Source organism: Mesocricetus auratus, unplaced genomic scaffold, assembly GCF_017639785.1.
Source record: "Mesocricetus auratus isolate SY011 unplaced genomic scaffold, BCM_Maur_2.0 Super-Scaffold_100006, whole genome shotgun sequence".
NCBI lineage: Eukaryota > Metazoa > Chordata > Mammalia > Rodentia > Cricetidae > Mesocricetus > Mesocricetus auratus.
In genome coordinates, this window is record NW_024429190.1 from 7,001,558 (window position 1) to 7,014,105 (window position 12,548).

General features: G+C 43.1%; 1 protein-coding gene across 1 annotated transcript in view; it reads right to left on the minus strand.

Annotated features, from left to right (window-relative positions):
• Abca13 (ATP binding cassette subfamily A member 13) overlaps positions 1-12,548 on the minus strand; it is a 423,762-nt gene that overhangs the window by 378,268 nt on the left and 32,946 nt on the right. Inside the window, exons 4-6 of the mRNA XM_040746666.1 lie at positions 5,873-6,024; positions 3,976-4,004; positions 865-1,028 (exon numbers count right to left, since the gene is read on the minus strand). Coding sequence (XP_040602600.1) covers positions 865-1,028; positions 3,976-4,004; positions 5,873-6,024 — 345 coding nt within the window. The remainder of the gene's footprint in view (positions 1-864; positions 1,029-3,975; positions 4,005-5,872; positions 6,025-12,548) is intronic.

Below are 12,548 nucleotides of genomic sequence, written 5' to 3' on the forward strand. Positions count from 1 at the left end.
ACTAAAAAGTCATAAAGAAAATGTAAAGAGCTCTGATCCTCAGATGAGCTGTACAGTGTGAAGGCTAAAACACCCACCCCTGACAGTCCTCAACCATGTCAGCATAGCAAGGGGCCGTGTGCTGTGTGGTTAAGTTAATAATTTATGAAAAAAATTACAGATTGAAAAGTGGAAAGCCCACTGTGGGAAGCTCTGCTCCAGAATGCTCCCCTAGTGACATGGGATCAGAGTCACCATACCAAATGTGTCCCAACTTGTGAAGAAGACACAGTGCTTGTCAGGCTACACACAATGTTGTTAGCTAAAATTATTACATTTATGTCACTTTCTAATGGTGAAAACCTTAGAAACAACACAGCTGATGGTACAATTATGAAGTATAGCACAGTAAATACTAATTCATCAAAACGTAATTTTATACAGCCATTAGAAATGATCATTCGGGCCGGGCAGTGGTGGCACATGCCTTTAATCCCAGCACTCGGGAGGCAGAGGCAGGCGGATCTCTGTGAGCTCGAGGCCGGGCTGGACCGACAGCCTCCAAAACAATACAGAGAAACCCTGTCTCGTAAAAACCAAAAAAGAAAAGAAAAGAAATGATCATTCGGAGATGATACAAGCCAATGAAATGTTAATCAGATAATATTAGCTTTCTAATGGATGAATATGAGCTAAACAACACCACTGCCCCCAGGTAAGATATGTGCATATAGGTGGGGACAAAGACAGGGGTGTAAGGGCTACAAGTATTTCAGCAGGACATTAGTAGGGTGTCTTTTAGGAAAATATTACTCAGTGAAACATTCCCCTAATAAAATTATGGAAGATAATAGATATAACTACTTGTTGCTGTTTTTCACTTACTTCAAACCTGCCTGGAGAAAGTGTGTCACGGCATCTATGCTGTCTTCCAAGTGAGCGTTGGTTGTGTGCAGTCTGGGAAGTGAATGAAGAAAATCCCAAATATGAGGTTGCTGGTGGAGGCTTTCCAACTTTGATATCACATCCTCAGTTTTATTGAGATCCATCTGATAGAAAAATTACCAAAAGTTTTCCTATTTAATTTTATTGATCAAGCAGAGACAGACAGACAGACAGATAAGATGCTTCAGATGTGTAAGAAGCTCATGCTAAACACATACATATGTTCAACAGACAATATTTTAAAATTATTATTAGGTTGCTTCTATTTTTAAAGTTTTGAAAATACTTTGCATGTCTGACATCAAGTATCAACAATAAAAACATTAAAAATAACTGTAAAGTATCATAAGAAAAAGAAAAAGCAGCAAAAAAGTGAACAAGAAAGGAAGACGGATGCAGGAAAAGAGAAGGAGGAAGGGAGAAGGGAAGCAGGTTTTGCTGTCGCGGGCACCACTGAAGACGGTTGGTACCCTGGGAGGGCTGCTCAGGGTGCCAGCCACCACCCTCCCTGATGGAACTTGCTTCTGATGGGGAACAGATGCAGAAAGCAAATCCTCTCAGCATGTGCTTGGTGTGTGGTACTGTGACCAAGAAGCTGCGATCTCGGGGAACTGTTGGCCTTGAGGCTAGACCAGGCAGCCAGCAGGGGGTGTGGGACAGCTTCTGTGCCTGGTCTTTCAGCTCTCTGTGTATCCTCCTGGAATGGCACAACCTGACTCCTGACCCTTCCTGTTCCCTCCCAGGAGACAAGAGTCACAGTCCCCACCCACCTCCTCTATGAGAGCCCTTCTGGTCAGCATCACCCAGCACCTGTAGGCTGTTGTTTGAAGTGCTGCTGCCTCACTTGACCCTCCCGGTACTGAGACTGTGAATCTTCCTATCTACGCTTTTTCTCGGTTTCCACACAGCTCTGCTTCCTTCTCTCGCTACCCTCAGCCCCACACACCTTCTCAGATACGCTCTCTGCCTCACCTCCATGTACCCTCTCCATCCTTCAAGCACCGCTTCTTCCCTGATACCCTCCAGACTATTTCCCTCAGCACCCAGCCTGTGTCATCACACCCTTCTTGACAACAAACACCACCTTGGTGAGTCACTAACATGCCCCAGCCCATCTCCTGATTTTCCCTCCCCCCTTCCTTCTGCCCACCATACAGCTGTGGGGACACCAGACCTTGAGCAGAAACCCACTTCCCCTTCGGCCTGGGAGCAGGCAGCTGTGTAATGTTTACTGAAAACAATTCAGTGCTATAAAGCTCTTGATAGGGCTCAGATAAGGGCTCACTGAGATACCATGACTTTCACACCCCCTACGGCTAGATGCCTCTTCCTGTCCCCCCTGCTGTGTCTCCCCGAGATTCTGGGGCCGGAGATTAAACCACTAGCCAAGAGGGTGAGAAGTCTGGAAAGAATTGTATGTAGATGGATGGCAGAAGTCCTTAAAAAGGGAAGCGATTTTTCTTGGAGAGACTTTCCAGAGACTTCTCTCTCCTAAGCGGACTTGGAGTCTCCTCCTAAGCTGACTGGGGAAGCATAAAGTTTTCTTAAAGCAACCGACTGGTCTCTGTGTCATCTATCCCGACCACCTCGCTACATTCTCAGATGCAGGCCGCACAGCAGGTGCGACATACAGCCAAGAAAATCTTGTAAAGGTGTAATTCATGTCTTACTCCTCTGCCCAAATTATCATACAGAACATTCCACTCTAAATGAAAATCAAGCAGAAAACCAAAAATAGTGGACCGTGCCTGGAATTCCAGCACCAGGGAGCTGGACAGACAGGAGTATTGGGAGTTCAGTAATTCTTTGCTGAGGCCACACTACAGTTCACTGTACACACTGATTCAATAGCTGTGTATAATAATCAGATGGCAATTTCTACTTTTCACAGTTATCACAATCTTTTTCCATTTTAATTGTTGACTGTATAAAGTAGGACATCAGCATTTACTTACCCTAGTTTCAAATATTAAAATAATACATCCTTATAAATAACCTGCTTACTTGTGAAAGTTTTTAGTGTAAGTAAGATAAATTGTCAGAAATGACACAAAGGGCATCAAGTTGATTTTCAAAATTGATTGTATCAGCCTTTCATTGTCACAAGACATCTGACATTTGGGAGGGCTACTCATCATTCCCTTAAAATGCTGATTTGATGATTAAAATAGTGCTTCACCCGATGAAGCTAACGTTCTTCAGTTATTTATAAACTAAGCTTTCATGAGCCTTAGTGAATCCATCTTTCTGCCTTGCATTTAGAGTAGGTGTCTTATCACAGCTGGGTGTCATTTAATTGAAGCACAGGCATCCCTGCCCCATGCAGAGCACTGGTTGGCCCTTATCGTTGGACTCTTCTAATGGTTTACTCTGTACACGTTCCTTGAGCTGCTTTAGGGCCATCTGAGAATTGTTCAGACACAATGTCGGAGCACAGTGCTCCCAAACGCCTGGGCTTTGGGTGTCTGGTAGAGCAGTGTGAGCAGGCAGGAACCTCGGTGTTGACAGGTTCACCCTTTGCTTGGGCCTCCACAGCCTTGACTCTGCTGGTGGCTGGGTGAGTCTCTGCTCTGAGGCTGCCTCTCTTTGAAAGATGCTCAGCAGCATTTCCATCCCTACTCACCAGAAACAAAGGATGGTCTCTCCACCCAACCTAGCTGTGACAACCTCACATGTGTATAGACGATGACAACTCATCCCACTGTATAACTGTGACCTTAACTGAAAGTCCTGCATTTAAAGCAAGTCAAAAGTAATACACCAAAGACAAATCTCACCAATTCTGAGTTCACGTTGACTTAAATTTCTCCCCCAAAGCAACCTGAGTACCACTCACTGCCTCCCCTCCCACCCTCTCCTCCTCGTAGACCGAGAGCTCTAAACCCATCTTTCAATCTCTATCTTATATAGATTTATTTCCGTTGAATCCCACCCTACACAACTGTTACAAAAAAACCAAATGATTAACAGAGTCCTTTACAATATAAACGCAGCTACAAAGAGAACAGTGAATCATGTGTCTGTGTTTCCAGTGTTACTGGGGATACTCACTGTTAAAAAACTGGAGCCATAAGAGGAACCTACAATAAAACACATTGAACAGATCAGCCAGTCAGCCCCCAGAATGCCTGCTTCGCTCTGTAAATGAAACAGTCAGGCTCAAAATACAAAGGTGAACAAATAGAGGAAAAATATGAAGACAACTGTTGTTGCCATATCACAAACTTCACAGACAGAATATCTCAGAGAGCAGATGGTAAAAAAGCTCAACACTTTGCCCAGTGTTTTTGCCAGTCTCTAACTACACCTGGCATTGTGAGTACTTGACACAAAATGAGAGAGTGAATGGAAATAAAGAAAAATAAGCTGGATATGTTGGCACACCCGTATTTGGTTGTTTTTATTGTTTGCTCTTTGGGGTCTGCCACCCAGCTCCCAAATAAATACATGGAAACGTACCCTTACTTACAAATGTCTGGCCTTAGCTTAGCTTATTTTTGGCCATGTTTTCTTAACTTAAATTATCCCATCTACCTTTTGCCTCTGAGCTTTTGTTTTCTTTATTCTGTATCTATTTCTTTCCCTCTTACTCCATGACTGTTGGAGTCTGGGTGGAGACTGGCTGTGTTGCTGGGTGGCTAGCCCCTGGCATCCTCCTCCCCTCCTTTTCTCGCTCTTCTGTCTTCTCCTATTTACTCTCTCTGCTCCTAAGCCCCGCCCTTTTTTTCTCTCCTTCCTAGCTACTGGCCATTCAGCTCTGTATTAGACCAATCAGATGTTTTAGACAGGCAAAGTAACACAGCTTTACAGAGTTAAACAAATGCAACATAAAAGAATGCAACACTTCTTAGGGGAGTGCCTGGACCCTACCCTGAGTGAAATGACAGACTCTAGATATCCCCTATGTGGAAGGAATTGGCAATAGGGTGGGAGGCTGGGGGGGAATGGGGAGTGCGGGAGAAGGGGAGGGGGGGAGGGAACTGGGATTGATGTGTAAAACAAGCTATTTAAAATTAAAATAAAAAATTTTTTAAAAATAAAAATTAAAAAAAAAGAATGCAACACTTCTTTGCTTCATTAACCAAATATTCCACAGCATAAATAAATGAAACACATCTTTAATATCCCACAACAACACCCACAATCCCAACACTCACAAAGTAGAGGCAGAAGGATTACTGAGTTCAGAACCTGCCCAGGTCATCCAGAGCTACAAAGCAAGGCCCTTTCTCAGAAAACAAACAACCAAAGCCTTCAGCTGTGACAAGAAAGAAAAGCAAATGTGTTGTTTTTCAGATATTTAAATAACATATGCTATAGGAAATAGCTCAGACAATAATAAACTGAAAATAGATACACCCATCTGAAGATACTTAGTTCTCTCAATTATATAAAAAAAAACTGTAGTACTTGACCCTCCAAACAATAAATGTTATTACTTATTGAAACAAGCTCTTCACCACACAGCCTAGGCTGGCCTTGAACTCAATATTGTCCTGCCACAGTTCCTAAATGCTGAGGTTACAGGCATGAGCCCAGACCCCATGACAGACCCCAACAGAACTCCCTCATCTGTTGTGGAAGGGCATCTGTCTTTCATGGAGACCTTCCCTCAAAAACCAAAAAAAGGAAAGATCAAGTCATACATCCAGGGAAAAGCGGGAATCAAGAATGTGTGTAGAGGTGTGGACAGTGGACAAAATGGGATGGATAGGTGGTGTTAGAAAAGGCGATTAAGCTAGGTGGGCCTCAGCCTCTGGGAGGGCTGACTAACTCTTCCTTATGCCTCCCAGAGAGGAAGAAAGATCCAACCCCACCCTCTGTAAGAGTGAGCAGTGCTGGCCTCCTCCAGCAGGGCCCGTACCTTCTCCTAAACCCTTCAGAAGCAGGTAGCATAAAAGATTCTCACTCTGTCCAAGGAAACAAGGTCACCTTTTCAGAATCTTACCTGGGTTTTCTGATCTTTTCAGCCAGAGGTTTTGTAAGCTTTTTGCCTTGTCCATTGTTTCAAAAATGTCCTCAGTCAGGTCCTGTAGCTCTTTTAAAAAGACCAGGCTACTGACTTTGCTGTCGTCAGTTGCAGCTTGGAACCTAGACAAACTTCAGACACAAAGAGTAAACACCACAGGAGGGGAGAACTCTTACAAGGATCAGTTTCCCTGTGTTTGAAATTATTTTGGCACTCCATACCAAAGTGTCTTCAGTGAAATACACACAGGGTGCCCTGCCTATCACCCACCAGAAAAACCCTTGACCATCATCTAGAACATAAAAAAAGGAAATTAACTCTAAAATATGAACGTGTAAGATTAGAAAAATTGAGTGAGAGGCCCAAATCCCAGCCCAGAAGCAGCGTCAGTGGAAGGCCCAAGCTTCAGGCTCTGAGCAGCAATATCAAGGGAACCAGGAGGCTAAGAACCAGGAGCAGTGTCAGAGGGAGGCCCCAGCCTCAGGTCCAGGAGTGAGGCATGATCACCAGGTGAAGCAACAGCAGTGATTTCCAGCAGTAGCTTCCAGGAACTACTGCAAAAAGTTCCTCTGGGAAAGAGCACCTGTGTCCCAGCCAGCATCCACTGTCATTTCTTGGTGGGCGACACCACACTATTACATTGACTCAGCCCCATCCACACGTCCAACAAGAGGAGTGTCCACCAGAGCTGTAGCCCACCTGCACCTTGAGGCGGGACCACCTGAGAACTGGGCCCACCTCCACCAGGAGGAGTGTTTACCTGAAGCTGTGCTCTACTTGTGCCTGAGGGAGCCATCAATGGAGTCACAGCCCCCAACTATACCAACTGGAGAGAGACCCTCTGAAGCACAAGCTCTGCCTGTACCAATTAGAGGAAGAGATGTGTAGAGAACAAGGTAAGAACATACTCAACAATACAAAGAGCAATAAGGCAATAAGAAACTAGTGGTGTTACAACCGCTGAACATCCCAGCACAGATGAAGTAGAAGAAAATGACTTAAAAAAATGACTTTATGAGAATTATTGAGACACTTAAAGAGGAAATGAAAAATTCTCTTAAAAAATGGAGGACAAGACAAACAAAAATTGGAAAATATCAGCAAATCTCTTAAAGAAAACCAAGAAAAAGCAATCAAACAAGTGAAGGAAATGATTCAAGACATGAAATGTGAAACAGAGGTAATAAAGAAAACACAAACTGAGGGAATTCTGGAAAGGTAAAATCTGGGTAAATGATCAGGAACCACAAATGCAAGCATAAGCAATAGAACACAAGAGAAGGAAGACAGAATTTCAAGCATTGAAAATAACTTGGAGGAAATAGATTCACCGGTCAAAGAAAATTTTAAATCCAACAAATTCTTAACACAAAACATGGAAAGACTGAACCTAAGAATAATAGGGGTAGAAGAAGAAGTCCAACTCAATGGCACAGAAAATATATTCAACAAAATCATAGAAGAAAACTTCACCAACCTGAAGAAAGACAAGCCTATGAAAATACAAGAGGCTTACAGAACACCAAATAGACTGGACCAAAAAAAAAAAAAAAACCAGTCCCCTTGTCACATAATAATCTAAACAATAAACATACAGAATAAAGAAAGAATATTAAGAGCTGCAAAGGAGAAAGGCCAGGTAATATACAAAGGTAGACCTATCAGAATTATACCTGATTTCTCAATGGAAATGATGAAAGCCAGAAGGTCCTTGTCAGAGGTTATGCAGACACTAAGAGACCATGGATGCCAGCCCAGACTACCTTACCCAGCAAAGCTTTCAATAATAATGGATGGAGAAAACAAGATATTCCATGATAAAACCAAATTTAAGCAATACCTATCCACAAACCCAGACCTACAGAACGTACTAGAAGGAAAGCGCCAACCCAAGGAAATTGTCTATGTACAAAAGAGCACAGGAATAAACCGGACCTCCTGAAACTGAGACGCTTCTGTAAAGCAAAGAACATGGTCAACAATACAAAACAGCTCCCTACAAAATGGGCAAAGATCTTCACCAACCCCCATCTGACAGAGAGCTGATCTCTAAAATATACAAAGAACTCAAGAAACTAGAAATCAAACTACCAAAATGGGGTACAGATCTAAACAGAGAATCTCAACAGAACAATCTCAAATGGCAGAAAGACCCTTAAGGAAACGCTCAACATCCTTAGTCATCACAGAAATACAAATCAAAACTACTCTGAAATTCCATCTTACATCAGTCAGAATGGTTAAGATAAAAAACACCAATGACAGCTTATGTTGGAGAGGATGTGGAGAAAGGAGAACACTCCTCCATCGCTGATATGAGCGCAAACTTGTACAGCCGCTGTGGAAATCAGTATGGAGATTCCTCAGAAAAATAGGGATCAACCTACCTCAAGACCCTGCAATACCACTGTTGGGCATATACCCAAAGGAGAAACATTCACACCACAAGGACATTTGCTCAACTATGTTCATAGCAACATTACTTGTAATAGCCAGCTCTTGGAAACAGCCTAGATGCCCCACAACTGAAGAATGGATAAGGAAAATGTGGTATATTTACACAGTGGAGTACTACTCAGTGGTAAGAAACAATGACATCCTAAAATTCACAGCAAATAGACAGAAGCAGGAAAACATATCCTAAGTAAGGTACCCCAGAACCAGAAAGACAAATATAGTATGTATTTATAAGTGGATGCCAGACATAAAGCAAAAGATACTCAGCCTACAATTCATAACTCCACAAAAGGTTGAACCCTCTTCCAGACACAGATGGAAGCAGATGCAGAAATCCACAGCTAACCAATGGGACAAGCTCCTGGAGTACAATCGTAGTGAGGAGCAATAATACGAACAAAGGAGTCAAGACCATGATGGGGAAACCCACATAATCAGTTGACCTGAGCTAGTGAGAGATCACTGACTCAGGTCTGACAAATGGGGAATCTGTATAACACCAAAATAGACTCCCTTAATATAGGTGACAATGGTGTGACTGGGTCAATATGTGAGGCCACTGGCAGTGGACCCAAGATCTAACTCTAATGCACAAACTGACTTAGTGGAGCCCATTGTATATGGAGACATATTTTGTCCAGCCTAGACACAAGGGTTTGGGGGGGTAGAGAGATGTCTTGGTCCTGCCTCAATGAGATGATGGGACAGACTTAGTAGACTTCCCAGGGGAGGCCTTACCCTCTCCATAGAACAGATGGGAGGAGAGGGGAATGAGGGGAGCAGGAGGAGAGGAGGGAAGGGAAACCGGGATTAGAATGTAAAAAAATAAATTAATAAAAAGTGCATAACACATTTAAAAATATTTTTAAAAGTATCCTCATTCTCTTCATTATCTGTAAAGCACAAGATTTTAGGTAGTCATTCACCATTTAGCCATTTTTTCATTTATTCAAATGTATTATACCACACATCCCATGCAAGGTGCAGAGAATAGGCATCAGTGAGCATGAGCAGGACACATTGTGGGCAGAGACAGATGTTATGAAACAAGGAATGCGTGATACCAGGTGGTAGAGAGGGGCTCATAGCTGGTAGCTGAGAAATAGCCCAAGAATAGGAAGAACTGGGGAGTCTGTGCTGGGCATGGGCACACATGTAAAGGCCCGGGAGGGGGGGCCTAGAGTCGGGGGGGGGGGGGGGGAACAAGAGTCAGAAGTGTCTAGATAAGAGACAGTGGAAGCTGACAAAGCCAGAAGATTCCAAGCAGTTAGTCATGAGAAGACAACTATTCAACAGCATATCCAGCAGGTCTGATGAATGTGAGCATCCATGAACAACTGCTGAACAGATCTTTTGGGACGGCATGTCTAAACAGGAGATGCCACTCAAGCACACCATTAGCTGCAGAAGCAGCATTTGCTAAGCGCAGTGCCTGTTCGTCGTGAAAGGTTCTTGTAAATGACACCAACTTCCTCAGCTGGTAAGGAACACTTACAAAACACCTGCTGCTAACTTCCTTTGCCTGGAAGAACCTCAAGGCTTCCCCACAAAGGTCAAGAGCCAGCAACAGTGGCACTTCCTCCCCTTTTCAAACTCTGCTGCAACTGCCTAAGGCGTGAGGGCAAAGTGGGAATGAAGATGCATGAATTTAAACAGAAGTGATGCTGGGCTCAGGGATGCCTCAGTGCTTAAGAGCGATTGTTGCTTTTGCAGAGGACCCAGTTTTGATACCAACACCTACATGGTAACTTGAAAGCATCTGTAGCTCCACTCCCAAAGGATCTAAAGCCCTATTATTTCCTCCTCAGGCACCAGGCACACATGTGGTTGGTGCACAAGCATACATGCAGGCAAAATACACATATACATACAATATTAACATCAATACATATTTTTAAAAGAAAGAAGCAATGAAAGACCTTTCTTCAAGGATCCATAGCTGTATAAAAATTCAATCACTGTAAATCAAGTTCAAAAGAATTTTTAAAAACTAAAATAAAAGCCTGACAGTGTGGTGCATGCCTTTAATCCCAGTACTCTGGAGGCAGAGGCAGGTGGATCTCTGTGAGTTTGAGGTCAGTCTGGTCTACAAAGTGAGTTCCAGGACAGCCAGGGCTGTTATGCAGGGAAACCCTGTCTCAAAAAACAAAAGAGAGAGAGAGAAAATAAGAAGAAGGAGGAGGAGGAGGAGAAGGAGGAGAAAGAGGAGGAGGAGGAGAAGGAGGAGGAGAAGGAGAAGGAGGAGGAGAAGAAGAAGAAGAAGAAGAAGAAGAAGAAGAAGAAGAAGAAGAAGAAGAAGAAGAAGAAGAAGAAGAAGAAGAAGAAGAAGAAGACCAACACACAAATTCCATAAGATTCCATTCTTTATTCCACTGGCATTCTCAAAATGACAAAACTGGGGAGTCAGAGGACAGATCAATGATTGGTGTGGACTACATGTGGACAGGGAGTGACTTCAAGAAAGGCATGAGGGGATTCTCATGTTCTCTCTATCTGCATTGCAGCGTCGAATGCACGTGTTCCAGTACCACATGGCAGGGAAGCACAGACGTATACACACATGCAATGAGAATGTACACAAACACCACACATATGCACACACACAGATGTACACAACATTAAAAAAATGAGCAAGTCCTAAACTCTCCCTAAGTGCACTAGACTGTGTCTGCTCCTGGTGCTGCCATTGTGTTACAGTTGCAAGCAGAGCACATCACTATGTGAGAGACCAGACTGAGGCTTTGTAGGAGGAAGACACAAATCAGACTCACAGTGAAGATGGGTAAGGTTCTGCCTGTCTGAATCTCTGCTCCTGGCAAGGTATGGGCTGGATGTGGGTGGCAGGAGTGCTACGCAGCGAGATGGATCTCAAAAGAAAAAGAGACCAGAGACTGAGATCTGAGGGAGAGCACTTGCCTAGCGGGGATGAAATAGGCTGTGGGTTCCATTCCCAGTACAAGGATGGAAGGAAAAGGGTGGGAGAAGGAAGCAGACAGGAAGAAGGAAGAGAGGGAGGGAGGGAAAGGGAGAGAGAGGGGAAGGAGAGATGGGAGGGATGGAGGGGATTTTAAGTAATGATGAGAAAAAAATTAACCCTCAAAACTTGCAGGCAGGAAATTAAAATAGAGTTATAACCCTGATCAGAGACATCCGCGGGCTAAGCAGTATAGTGTTCTCAGCTAAAATGGCCTCCACGTTCACGAAAAATAACTGCAGCAGGCATTGCCTCCATAACCCACCAGCAGAGGAGCCATGGTGTAAAGCTAGTGGGAGACTAATAGTGTGATCTGTCTGCGTGACCTCCAAAGTTTGTGATTTCTAAGACAAGTAAGGCAAATGAAAATAGTAGGCTTCTGTAGGTTTTTTTCCCTAACATAGTCGCTTTGGGAGTGACAATCCAACAATTGACAATTCTTCAAAATGCTAAATAAAATTGTCATGCAACCTAAGGAAATTCTATGAAAAAACAAAAAAGCACACCTGAAAAAAATTGTACACAAAACCTGCATTATTCATAATAGCTGAAACACAGAAATAATTTAAATATCCATCAATATATATCCATCGATACATGAATAGATAAGTCAATCACTAATTTAAAATATGAAATATTGTTGGGTACCACATAAAGGAACCTCCAAGACATTTCTAAGTATAAACAAAAGACACGTGTGTGTGAATGAGTTCATACACACACACATACACACACACATAGGTATACAAACACACAAGCACATACACATAGATTCAAGTACACAAATAACAAACACACATATTATACAGCCCACAGCACACATACACATACACAAACATACTAGCACACATACAGAGATGCAGATTCACATATATAGACAAATACACACACATATACAAGCAGACACATATACACATAGCTACATATATACAAACAAACACATACATACACATATACACACATAAATACACACAAATACATACTCATGCACACAAACACGGATGATGGGGAATGACCTTCTGAATGCTGTAAATATATGCTTCTCTTATTGGTTGATGAATAAGGCTGTTTTGGCCAATGGAAGGCAGGATGTAGCCAGGCAGGAAGTATAGGTGGGACTACCAGACCAAGAGAATTCTGGGAGAGGAGGCAGAGAATGAGTGACCAGTGAGACTCCATTTAGCTAATGGAAAAGTAGGATGCCTGGGTCATCAGCCAAACAGT